This window comes from Condylura cristata, unplaced genomic scaffold (genome assembly GCF_000260355.1).
Source record: "Condylura cristata isolate star-nosed mole 26May11 unplaced genomic scaffold, ConCri1.0 scaffold00028, whole genome shotgun sequence".
Taxonomy (NCBI): Eukaryota; Metazoa; Chordata; class Mammalia; order Eulipotyphla; family Talpidae; genus Condylura; species Condylura cristata.
The window spans coordinates 9,261,229-9,274,034 of NW_004567129.1; the positions used below are offsets into that span (position 1 = coordinate 9,261,229).

The following is a 12,806-nucleotide window of genomic DNA, read 5'->3' on the forward strand; positions in this document are numbered from 1 at the left end:
AAACTGATGCCTGCCCTCACGGTAGTGACTCTCCTTTGTGTTTGTCTCATCCACACTCTGGGTTTGGGGTCTAACCTATAAAGTGGGATGTTGGCTGCTGCTTTTGGGAGCAGTGTCTGTTCAACGCTCACAAAACTGGAGCTAGGAAGAGACAGGTCCCTGTCTGTGTGCTGACAGCTAGTTCCCCTCAGTAGCTGCCTGTGCAGCTGCAGAGCAAACCCAGGATAGGAGTCTCAGGAGGTGAGGCCTCTTGTCCCCCAACTGTAGGTGATCCTATCGTGACAATACACAGAATGGCTTAAACCCTCCAGGGAGGGATTCTAGGAAGGTGGGGACAGAGAAGTTCCCCCAGAAGACATGGATATTACTCAATAGAGAGGGTACTCGTATTGGGGTCCTCCTTCTGAGATGGGAGAAGTCAGAGAAGACTGATCAGTTTTTTGTTTTGTTTTTCTCCCTCTTCAAGCAACACAGAAGAGGTTAACAGGGAAGAGAGAGTTTTGAGCAGCAGCTTGGTCTCACCCCTCTCAAGACTTAGATCGCCTGATGATACCTGGCAGTCTGTTTCACAATTACTTTTCCCATACCAGATTGCTGGGAGGCTAGAGAGGGGACCATTTATTTGCTGGTCTTATGCCATATCCCCAACCCTATCAGGACAACGGCATAGAGGTTAAAAAGATTGAGGACCAAATCCTGGCCACACCACTTAGTGGCAGCAGAGTGATCTTGGCCAAATCACTCACTCTGAGCCCTAGACTCCCCACCTGTAACAGGAAGACAATGGCTATATCTAACGCATTGAGTCCCAGGAAGTATCCACTAGGATCACACACACAGAACTCTAAAAACGATGGCTGGCACACAGAAAATAGGCGGTTATTGTTATCATTTTTAACCACGTTACTGTCAAACCTCCCATCCTGGCAGCTGAGCTGTCCTACCGCCAGAGTTCTAGAAGCGCAATCTTCTAGACCTCGGTGCTGAGAGCCACCACCAGCTCTGCCCTCCCAAGAGCTCACAGTGTCCTCCGATCACCCCCAGATCCGGCTTGGGGAGGGGAGCCACCTTCCCTTCGAAATTCTCCCCAGCCTAGCCCGACGCGGGCAACGGGGAGCTCAGAACCCAGGGCGTGGGATCTACCCCGAGCAGCGTCCGCGCGGAGGCTCCCCCACTCATCTCGCGGAATGCGGAGCGCGCAAGAGAGAGAAAGCCAGAAAGGCACGGATACTCGACCAGGCTTTGACGCGGATCTTGAGTTCGCCGTCCTGTGGCTCGGGCATGGCCTTTCTGGAGACCCGCAGCTTGTTGAGTCCCCCAAAGCCGGCCAGCACCACTGTGCGCATCTCCTGGGCGTCCCCGAGGCGGTGAGAGCCGCCGCCGCCCTCCGCCGGCTCCTTGCCTGCCTCCTTCTCGATCATTTGCTCCGTCTCCTCCGCCTTCTCTACGCCTTCCTTGGCCATGGCTCAGGGGGCACGGGGCGCACCGGCTATGGCTGCTGCGGCGCTAGGGGTTCGGAGCTGGTCTCCCGCGGGTTCCTCCTGTTGAATGTGGGATGCTCGACTGTGCAATGGCTGCAGCCTCTGAGAGCGGAGCCGCGGTCCACAGCCTCCGCCGTAATCCTCCCAAGAGCTACGCCTCCCCCCCCGCCCCCCCCCCCGCCTCACTCCCGTTCCTCACCATGATTCCCTGCCAAACACAACTCCAGTTTCTGAAACAGTCTCAAATCAGGCTTTTGATCGCCGCTCCAGATTCCAGACTTGTCCAAGACTCGTGAATAAAACACGCAGCAAGGCAGCCTTGTCTTTCGCTATGTACTCAGTATTTGGTTATATACGGCGCGGGCTGGGCGCCTTGAAATGGACATAGACGAATGTCTGGGCCTGGAAGATGCCTCCCCTCCAAAAGGTTGACTCCTCTCCCACCCATCTGCGGAGGCGGGCAGGATAGATGGGAAACCAGACTGTTTCCCAAACCTGCTGTCCTGGCTTAAATGGAGGCAAGCTTTCGGGAACTAGAAATTACTCACAGCACTGCAGAGTCCAAACCCAGGGTCTTTTCACACTGGACCTCCAGGGTCAGCGCCTATGTTCTTTAATGGGCATCTCCGCACTTCTTACGATTTATATATCTCACTGCCTGCATCATTTCGAGTGATTATAGAGGTTCCTAAAAAGAATTACGGACTAGAAATTAATTCTCTCCTTTCCTCCCCGCCCCCGTTATCGGTTCTCTTTTTGTTATAGATGTTTTCAAGACCCTCAAACTACTAAAAATGTAGCTCCTATATAATCCAGCAATTCCACTCCTAGGAATCTACCCAAAGGACACAAAAATATTAATTGGAAAGGAAGCTTGCACTCCTGTATTTATGGTGGTACGAGTTACAATAGCTAAGCTATGGAAACAACCTAAATGCCTGCAAACAGATGACTGTATTTAAAAAAAAAAAAGTGGAATACATATATACAATGGAATACTATTCAGTAGTCAGAAAAGACAAACTCAAGCCATTTACAGCAACATGGCTGGAGCTGGAAGGGAAATATGTCAGAAGGAAAAGAAGCATATCAGGTAGTTTCCTAAATAAGGGATTGGGAAAAAACAAAGTAAAACAAAAAACTAGCAGGCAAGAAATAAATCGGAGACATTAAGCAAGGAAGGGATCAAAACAGGGAAGGGAAGAGCATAAGAGACTATGGTGATGCTTCCCGGTGACTTGGTGGTAGAAATTCTATGGCGATTACACCTGAGAGGAACAGTGATGCAAAATATATACATATATGTTTTGAATTGTGCTATTTATAGAACTTTAAAGTGAATTTTAAATTATTTCTCTCTATATAGATGTTAGTAGAGAAAATGAATCGTGCTTATTTCAAAAAGTTGACCTTAAATGTGTACATATTGTCCTGTTTAAATTAAATACTTCCCCCAAAAATTATTTAGTAAATCTTAAAAAAGAAGTCCTTTGTAAAAGAACTCATAGAAAAATGCAGAATTTTTAGACAAAACTGGGGGTGGGTGGGTAGGATGTTTGCATCACTTTAAAGAAGCAGGGAGTAATAGGAGAGTGTTCTAGTTACTGTGCAGCCACTGCCAGGCTTGGGGTGGTGGCCAACTCATTTAACTTTTCTGAGCCTCAACTCTCTCAACTATAAAATGGGTACATATATTTTGTGTATTTGAGGTGTGATGAGCTGGGTTGGATATGACTTTTAGTGGGACATGGTCACTATCTTGAAGACATCATTCTCAGAACATGAGACAGAGAGGTCACAACCAGCAAAAAGACATGATGCAAGGACATGTCGCCAGTACCCCTTCCCCTCCATTCTCCTTCTCCTGCCACTTGGTCCCTGGTACTGGAGTGTATTTTATATGTTTCCTTTTCAACTGTGACTGCCTATGGGCAGAAGCTATTTCTACTTTTATTTAGCTTGGGCTTCCAAAATTTTTGTACATGATCTATATACATTGTAGAATATGCTCAGAAAAAAAATGCTTGTTGAATGAAGGAAGGAGTCACTGAGTGCAGATGCTGTTGGGGAAGCCCAGAGGAGGGTCACATTACCTTCCCAGGGGCAACAGAGAGGCCATCCAGAGGAAGGGACAGCAGAGTGTCCTTGTTGGGAGAAGGCAGAACATCCCTTCAGTCAGGGATGTTCACAAGTGCATTGAAACACACTGAAAGGTGTCAGGGAAAGTATTCGAGAAGCCTCTAAGCTGTTCTGTGTATTTACTGATCACTGGAAATTAGGCTGAAAGGTAAGTTTGGCTGTCTCTGGAGACTAGAGAGAGTCTAATTAAGTTTTAAAATTTAAAACATAATTCGGGAGGCCACTGGACACCCTTGAAAAACAAGAATGGCTTCACCAGAACCACATTTCAAGATAATAACTTCGGCAGTGAGTAGGGGATGGAGTAGATGATAGAGCTTCTGGAAGCATGGAGATTTTGGTTAGACACTATAGTGTGAACAAAAATATAAATAAATGAGAAGATTCTCAGCTGAGGCAGTGGCTGTGAATGGAAAGAAGGGTTGAAAGAAAGCTGAATAGACAAGGTTTGTTTTGAGAATTTTAGTGTAAACCCAGTTGTCCGAATTATTCATCTTGTCTGCATTGTGAGAGTGTTTAGGCTAGATCCTGTCCTAAAACAAGAATATGAGTGCTAGTGATTTATTTTGGAGGTTTTCCCAGGTACTTCCATTGAGAAGCAGGAAGGGGGGGGGTAGGGAAGAGAGAAGCCCAATACGTAGTGCACTAGTAGTGGATTACCACAGGGGGCCTATGGGGCTCCAATTCACAGGAGAAGCTCAGGAATCAAGCCTCCAAGTTGTGCCACCCAGGGCTTGAGGAAATTAGTGTTTTCACTACAGTTTCTCTATGATCAATTAAGGACTGTTCTGGGAAGTGTTAATTCCCTGGCAGTTTGTTTCCATATGTCTGCCCTGTATACCTGGACTGAGAGAATCCTTAGGGAGAGAACTTTAGAAGCCGTCATCCTCAAAGAGAAGAGTGAGTTGCAAGGGAATATGAGTTCAGTACTCTTACTAATAATATCTGTAGTATTTGTTATAGTTTTGCAAGTATCTACTATTCTAGAAATTTTAGTTATGTTTTGTAATTTGATTCTCATATAACCTTATTGGGAAGCCTTATTAGTTACACATTACAGAAGAGAAAACTGAGTCTCAATTATGAATTATCATGCTCCGAGGAGCACAGTAATCATACAAAAGTGACTTCAAATCAATGCTTGTAACATCTCACTATGTATGTATGCCAAACTCTGTCTGTCTTTGATAATACTTTGTGCCATTCTTTATGCTTTCTGTTCGTTTATTAGCTTCTAGGATCTTCTAGTATCCCACTGAGCTCCCTTGCCTTAGTTCTGAGGGTTTTCCTCCTGTATCTGAAAGTAAATCTACTTTGCAATCAGCACACAGCATATTTAAGAGAAAGTGTTTGCCTTATAGTATGTTAAAGGGAATATAATTACTCCCACCCAGGGAATCTTCTGGCTGTTTACAAACCCCAGATTATAATTAGTGTGCAGTTGATTGTCACAACAACTGAAAGGAATCATACCACAGTCTGTGCTGCTTAAGAAGGCATACCTTCCTCTGAGTCCTATCTTCTACCATTTGAATTGTTGAGTGTTCCCAAATCTGTTCCTCTCTGATGGGATGCAGCAAGACTCATGCTACAAGGCAGCTTTCAAGGTACATATATCTGTTATAAAATGTGTAAAAATTGATTCCTTGGCCCTTCACTCAGAACTTGAGTGATTAAATATCTCACATTGTAGGGCAATGTCAAAAAGTACATAGCATTATAACTTGGTTCTCTTTACCAGCACGTGGCCAGAAGACATCTATGGGTTGGGAGAAATACTGAAGATATTGGCTGTCTGAGGGGATTGTCATACAATAGAGATGATGACCTTGGGTAATAATAAATGGGAAACAAGCTTAGTTTTAGGCATAATTTCTAAATAATTTGAATGGTTCAGTTAATGTTTTAGAAAAATGTTTTACCTAGGGCAAGCAGTATCTTCAAGTATATCTTGTATTGCATTTTCCTCAGTGTCATGAGAGTCATTCATATACATACATTATATTATTTAATTCACAGTATAATCCCATGCCATAGGTACTGTTACCCCTATTTTACACAGTCGTGTCAGACAGGCAATCAAAAAAAATGTGATTACCTGTGACCTGGGAGCTCTGTCTGGGCAATTAGAGGGCTTCAATAACCCTTGCCCCTTGAGAAGTGGGCCAGTGGGTTCCACTTGCTGTCCCTCCCCCTGCCCCCAGAAACTGATATAAAATATATTTCTAAAACTCTGTTGTTGATATACATGATTAAACTCAGAAAAATAAAAGCTTTTGAAATTAGGGTTGGTGGGATGAATGCTCTTGTCTTGTGACTACCCAACATAAAGCTTCTGTATAAATTCCCTTAGTTACTGAAACTTCCACCTACCAGTAGGGTGTGGGCTGCCTTTTTCTTCAGTCACCTCCATGTCTGAGAAAAAATGTAGATTATTATGGCCCATAATGAGGAAATTTAATATAAACTAAGTAACTTTTCCAAGATCACCTACTTTGTTGATGGCTTTAACAAGTCCTAAACCATGATGTTATAATGCCTCTTCTTGTACCACAGAAGACGAGAATAGGAAAGAGACAAATTTAGAATCATTTTTTATAGTTTGTGTGGATCCAGTTTAAAAGATAGTGGAGGGCCCTCCCTGGTGGCGCAGTGGGTTAAAGCACAGCACTAAGAAGCTAAAACGACTTCCACATGAGCTCTATCCCCACCTACCCCAGAAGTGACCCAAGGGACGCGGCAGACCTCTCCTGACCCGCCGCTGCTCCCCTCAGCAGTGTACTTCGTCCATCTGCCTGCTCTGCTCCCCGCTCTGTCTCTGGTGAAGCCTCTCACCACCCCTGAGCCTCTGGCCTGTACCCCAGTTCTGTATGCACAAATAAATAAATCTTTAAAAAAAAAAAAAGATAGTGGAACGTCATGCACAAACCCAAATTATGTTCAGGGAAGTGTTAGATAGGTGTGCAACCCCTCCTAAATGGAGTAGAATAAACTTCCTATTTATATCTTTTAGGACCATTCACAGGCAGTTAACTGTAGATATGTCAGAAGAAATGTTTCACCTGGGGCAAGCAGTGAACTGATATTTATTCAGCATCTTTTGAGTGCTGACCTTGTGCTATTATAAAGTATTGGAGACATAATGGTGAATCAGAAAAATATATTCCCAGTCTTAATGGAGTTAGCATTCTAACCAAGAAGAAATATGTTGGTTTGGATCAAATTCCCCAGAAGCAAACCTTTCTTAAGTCAAATGTTTGAGAACAAATGGATTGTATGAGGGATGATTCCAGGAAGTAAGGGTCTGTGAGACAGAGAAGGGAAAGAAGTCAACACAAGGTGCATTGTCTGGCAGGTTATTACTGTCATTAACGCAGCTAAATCCTGCTGGAGAACAATAAGTGATAATGTAGAATATACCTCAAAAGCATCCCAATCAGAGACAAGATAAATGGAGTAGGCACAGTTCTTGTTTGTGGTGTCTGCCCTTCCTGGTTGACCCTGAACATGAGTTTTATGGAAGTTGGCATCTAGAACCACTGGTTCACTGTACATGGAATGGTGAGTTACAAATGGGTCAAGGAGAGCATTGACTGTGTCTATTACAGATATTAAACCCAAGAAACCATATAAGTAATTATTCATTTACCAGTATGATGGGTGCTGTCTTGAGGGTCAGGGAAAACTTCACTATGAAAGTCACAGTAACGTATTAGGGTTAGCTACACATACAAAAATCCCAAAGTAAAACATGGTTTCAAGAAGATGGGGTATATAAGGATGGTGTGGATACTTCACCAAGTCATCAAGGATGTTTTCTTCCAGCTGTGTACTTCTAGATGGTGATAAACACTCATTCTCCTAGATCAAGATATCATCATCACATCTATGTTCCAAGTAGCAGGATGGAGATGAGTGAGAGGGAGAAAACACCCACCCCCTGTGTTAATGAAGACTTCCTATGGCCTCCAATACATGTACTTAGCTCTTCTTGGCAGGCTTCAAAATAAGCTGAGGAATGTAGTTTTTTCTTAAGAAACTGTCCAGGGTAAAAGTCAGGGTTTTATAACTGATGGAGAAGAAGAGAGAATATGTTGGCAGGTATATCTGTTAGTGTATAGCAGATATCACTGGAGGGCTTTTAACACTCTAATGGTAGAATGTATGGGGAATAGATGCTCATCCTCCTGTCTTCTGAAAGCATAACTATCTAAGGGTCTCAGTCACTGGTACTCAATACCACCTTCCCAACAACTCCTAGACAGTTTTCTCTCTACTAGATTTTTCTTGCCATAGGAATTCATATGCAATTTGACAATAGCGGTAAAAGGAAAAATGTAATTCTCTTTCTATAAGCATAAAATGCTAGTCATAAAACACTGAAAACCACTTTGACAGTTTGTGAACCTGATCATGTATCACTAGAACAACAACAAAAAAATTCACCTGCTCTTATTCTTTTATCCATAAGTAGCTGTTACCCTTGGAGAGATGAGCTTGCTGATTGTTTAGCATCGTTTGATAAACATGATCGGCTGAATGAGAATGTACCACATAGGATTGAGTAAGGAATTTAAATCAAAGACTTCAGGTTTTTAAAGTTTTGTTCATAGGAAAGGGTCATTTCCGAGTGGTTTCTTTTACCCCCCTCTCTGAATAGTATCTAGGGTTTCTCCCATCCCCCGTTGTGGGACTCTATGGTTTCTTGAATGAATCATCACTGCGATGATACTGCAGAGAGCTGTTTTCCCTAAAGTACTTTGCTATAGATCATCATGAATAATGGTAATGGAATGGGAATATAAAATTCAGATTCACAAGTAAACAAAGCATTTACTCCTCAGATAGAGTCCAAGAGAAACAGAAGGGGGAGAGTTCCCACCCTCTTACCCTATCACCACCATCTTTCTTTTCTTTTTTAACACACTAAGGTAATGAGAACATCACACTATGAATCAGGATGAAATAAACCTCCAGCTAACTCACACTTTTATGTCCAAGTCTCTGGTTTACCCAAGAACTGAGTTTTTCCTGAGAGTTTGGTTTCCTTTATTATTTTATTGGCCCTGTCCAGTAGGTTGGGACTTTCTCCGAGTAATGACTAGCTGAAGCTGAAAGATCTCAATATAATCTAAAGATGCTCATATGAAAAGAGCAATTTTGCATTTCCTGTTGTGAGATCAGAAAGCTCAAGCTGAAGGAGATCTGGAAAAGCTCTTGAGGGGCAAGCACCCTAACTTACTCCTCTAACTATGCCATACCTCTTCACAAAGTTTAGTGGGGTGCAATAGGCAAAGTGAATGGGCAAGAGATAATGTCCAGCTGCTCATCATTTATCTGTCCATTCATCATTCACTGTCCAGCAGCCCTCTGCTCATTGTCCATTCATCCATTCTCCAAGTTATCTTTCCACCCCTTCATTTAATTCCTGTATTTTTATTATGCAGTAACCAAAGTAGAAGCAACACATACCTTATTTTAAGAAATTCTGATCCCAGTTTTCCTATCACTAATGTAAACATAATGTAAAATGTTCTGGGGACCCTGCACCCAATCTGCCAGGCAAACTAATAAACCATGTTTGTATGCTCTATCTTGTATACAAAGATCTGCTGCCTGCACGTAAACCAGCCTTACAAGCCTTTTGAACCCCCATTAATGACCAACGATCTGGAAAAATATCTTTTTAAGATTTATTTATTGAATACAGAACTGGGTATAGGCCAGAGGTGCGGGAGTGGTGACAGGATTCACCAGAGACAGAGTGGGGAACAGAATAGACAGATCAACGAAGTACACTGCTGAGGGGAGCAGCAGGCGAGACAGGAGACGTCTGCTGTGCCATGTTCGATCCCATGGCCAGGGATTGGACTCGTGCTGAAGCGGCTGTGGATAGCTTTGTGGTGCTGCGCTTTAACCCATTGGGCCACCAGGGAGGGCCTGGATCTGGAAAAATAGATGTTGTGCATATACACAATGGAATATTACTCATCAACCAAAAAAAAATGAAACACATGTCCTTTGCAGCAACATGGATGGAGCTGGAAAAGATAATGCTTAGAGAAATAAGCCAGAAAGAAAAGGAAAAATACCAGATGAACAGCTATATAACAGAGATAATTTATGGGAGTGGAGTGGGGAATGGGATCAAAAACAGTGGGGGGAGGGAAATGCACTGGACTTTGGTGATGGCACATGGTGATTTGGTGATGGGAAACCCAAGGGGATTACAACTGAGATGGAAAAATGCACAAAATTATGTAAAAATAAACTATTATATTATTTTTAAAAAATAGCTCAACAATGGGCACTTATCCTTTTGCATCTCTGCAGGGAATTCTTCAGAGAGGCAGAGATTGGATTCTGTTTTTCCTTCTTTTAGCATCAGCATTATCTTTGGATGGAACAATTTAGATACTCCTTTTTCAAGAATAGTCATGTTCCTGGTGTTAAAGACTCACTGTTCCTGTATATATCAAATAAAGTAAAATTTATGCTTATCCAGGGTACTTACCACAGGGTAAAATCTGTTGGGCAACTTCCCTGTAGATAAGCTCCGAGCCAATTGGTCAGGCCCAGAACTGAGCTGACAGGAGAATAAGTTGAAGGCACCAGTTGGCAGGGAAAAACAAGCAATAGGTTGAACCGGCCTCAGAGGGCTGGGAGGGAAGGACAGTTATAGGAACCCGAAATGCACACTGTACAGTCCAAGCTGGATAATCCATCATAAGGTGAAGGTGATGGCTGTTATTATTTCTGAAGGCCTAGACCTTCTAAAGCACTAAAACCACCAGAGCAGCCTCTTCACATGTCTCTCATTTCTTTCTATCACCTTGTTCCTTCCTCCTTTTCAGGAGCCCCCTGTTCAGGAACACCAGTTCATGGCATGCTGGGACTTGTAATCCAAAGCATCTGTAATGTCAGCAGCCTATTCCCTTGACCATAGTAACACTCTTCCTCTTGTATCCTGTAATAGGGCAATAATTCCCTTTCTACTACCTTTATGTGTAAAGTCTGGTACACGTTCTAAGAAAGAGACAGACATCAATGTCATGTCACAGTGTTCTAGAGAGACAAGACACTGTAGACAGAAAATAAGTGCATAGGCCCTGGGGTCAGACAGGCTGCACCCCAATCCAAACTTGACTTCTTCCTAGTTGTGTTACCATGGGAAAGTTCCTTATTCTTCTTGTTTTATTTTTTAATCTATGGTGTGGCTTTTGATCACACCTGCTTTATAAATTTAAGATATAAGTTCACAAGCACTATTCCAAATAATTTTCTCTGGTTATTAAAATTATTCTTTACAGGTTAGGACTTTGTAATTGCCTTTGTCATTACACTTAATATTTCAACAACTGAGTTCATTTGAAAAGGTTAGCATGCTAACCCAGCCTTGCCCAAAGTACACTCACTAAAACAGTAGTTTCTTGGAATGTTGATGGATTCTAGGTTCTAAGGGTACATTAGGTTGGGATACCACCTGTCCAGTGCAGATCAGTAGTGTTTTTTAATGCACGATCTTTTAGAACTTTGAACAAATGTGACTTTTGAATCTAAATGAAGATACAAAATGCAACTTCATCTACTCCCTTGAACCCCATTTCCCTGAAGTCCACAAGAATATACGCATCCTGCAGGATATATTTTTGGTTCAGCGACTCTGGAGGAATAAATGGATAGCTATTTCTGAACTTCGATCCAGGGTCAGGCACTATAGAGGAAATAAGAGAATGGCAAGGCTTGTCTTCATGGAGCTGAGATACTTATTAAGAGAATATCAAGCTACAGTTTTGAGAAGGTGCAGACACTTGCTAGAACCCAGGAAGCTTATGAAACAGATAAAGTTGATCAGACATGGGACACAATAGAAAGTGGGGGGTTGGAACTAATGGGATTGCAGAGGGCCCTTGTGGAAGGAGAGGCAGCAACTCCACTCCTGTTCATCATGACCAGGTGAGAAAGGATGTCTAGGGCTTCCAGCTCTTCACATGTTCACGGAAAAGCAGAAGTCTGGATTGTTTTTTGAAGATTTATTTATTTATGCATACAGAGCTGGGGTACAGGCCAGAGGTGCAGGGGCAGTGAGAAGATTCACCAGATAGAGCGGGGAGCAGAACAGGCAGATTGACAAAGTACACTGCTGAGGGGATCAGTGGGTGGGTCAGGAGAGGTCTGCCGTGCCATGTGGGTCACCTCCAGGGCAGGAATTGAACTCATGCTAGAGTGGCTTTAGCTTCATAGTGCTGTGCTTTAACCCACTGCGCCACCAGGGAGGGCCCAGAAGTCTGGATTTTTATGTGAAATTGCCCCCATTTAAATATCTTGACACATATTAGCTAGGATGAACAAAATATCTCTGTGACTCCAATTTGTAATTTTTGCTCTAAGTTATTGGTTCTCAGTCAAGGGTGACTTTACCCCTCATCCCCAGGGACATTTGTCAATGTCTAGAGACATTTTTGGTTATCATAACTGGTGCCACAGACTTCTGGATAGGGCAGAGGGGATGTTGTTAAACAACTCCCCCACCCAATGCATAAGATAGCCCCCTGCAACAAGGAATTATCCAGCTCCAAGTGTCAGGAGTGCCAAAGTTGAGCTTTCAGCCACAGCATCTATATATCCTGCCAGCAAGGAGGATTGTGGTTCTAATTTGCAGTTTATGTGACTTTGGAAATGTCCTTGTTCCAGTTGGTAAAAGAAGATGCATGAATTAATGGATGCTCCGGGGACTTTCCAGCCCAGGGGCTGAGGTCACATCAGTCATCGATGTTGGCCAAAACCTGCACTCTTTTTGCAGAAAGGACATTGATGGGAAATGATAGCTACTGCAGTGACAACACACCCCAGGAAGGTGTCCAGCCCAGGAACTGCGCGTCCCTTTGATGACTTCAGGAGCCTGTTTCATGCACGTCTCACTCCAGACTCGAGAATAAATTTGAAGCTAGTTTTAGAAGGCTACTAAATCATCCTGCACCGTATTTGTTGAGGGAAAAAATCAAAGGGCACACTTTAATTTAATATAACACTGCCTTTCCAAACAGAGACAGTCTCTTTGTTATTGATTTTGTGTTTTGGCATTGCTTGAGTGTTTTTATCCAGTTGGCCATCATGAGCAGTGCGTGTGTGTGTGTGTGTTTAATTTTAAGGATTGAATTCAATCGTGCCCACAGTAGAACTGAG

General features: G+C 43.0%; 1 protein-coding gene across 1 annotated transcript in view; it reads right to left on the reverse strand.

Moving 5' to 3' along the window:
- Positions 1-1,584, reverse strand: part of VAT1L (vesicle amine transport 1-like) — a 125,214-nt gene extending 123,630 nt beyond the window's left edge. Inside the window, exon 1 of the mRNA XM_004690359.2 lies at positions 1,237-1,584. Within this exon, the coding sequence (XP_004690416.1) occupies positions 1,237-1,463 (227 nt within the window). The 5' untranslated portion in view covers positions 1,464-1,584. The remainder of the gene's footprint in view (positions 1-1,236) is intronic.
- Between the last annotated feature and the right edge of the window lie 11,222 nt (positions 1,585-12,806).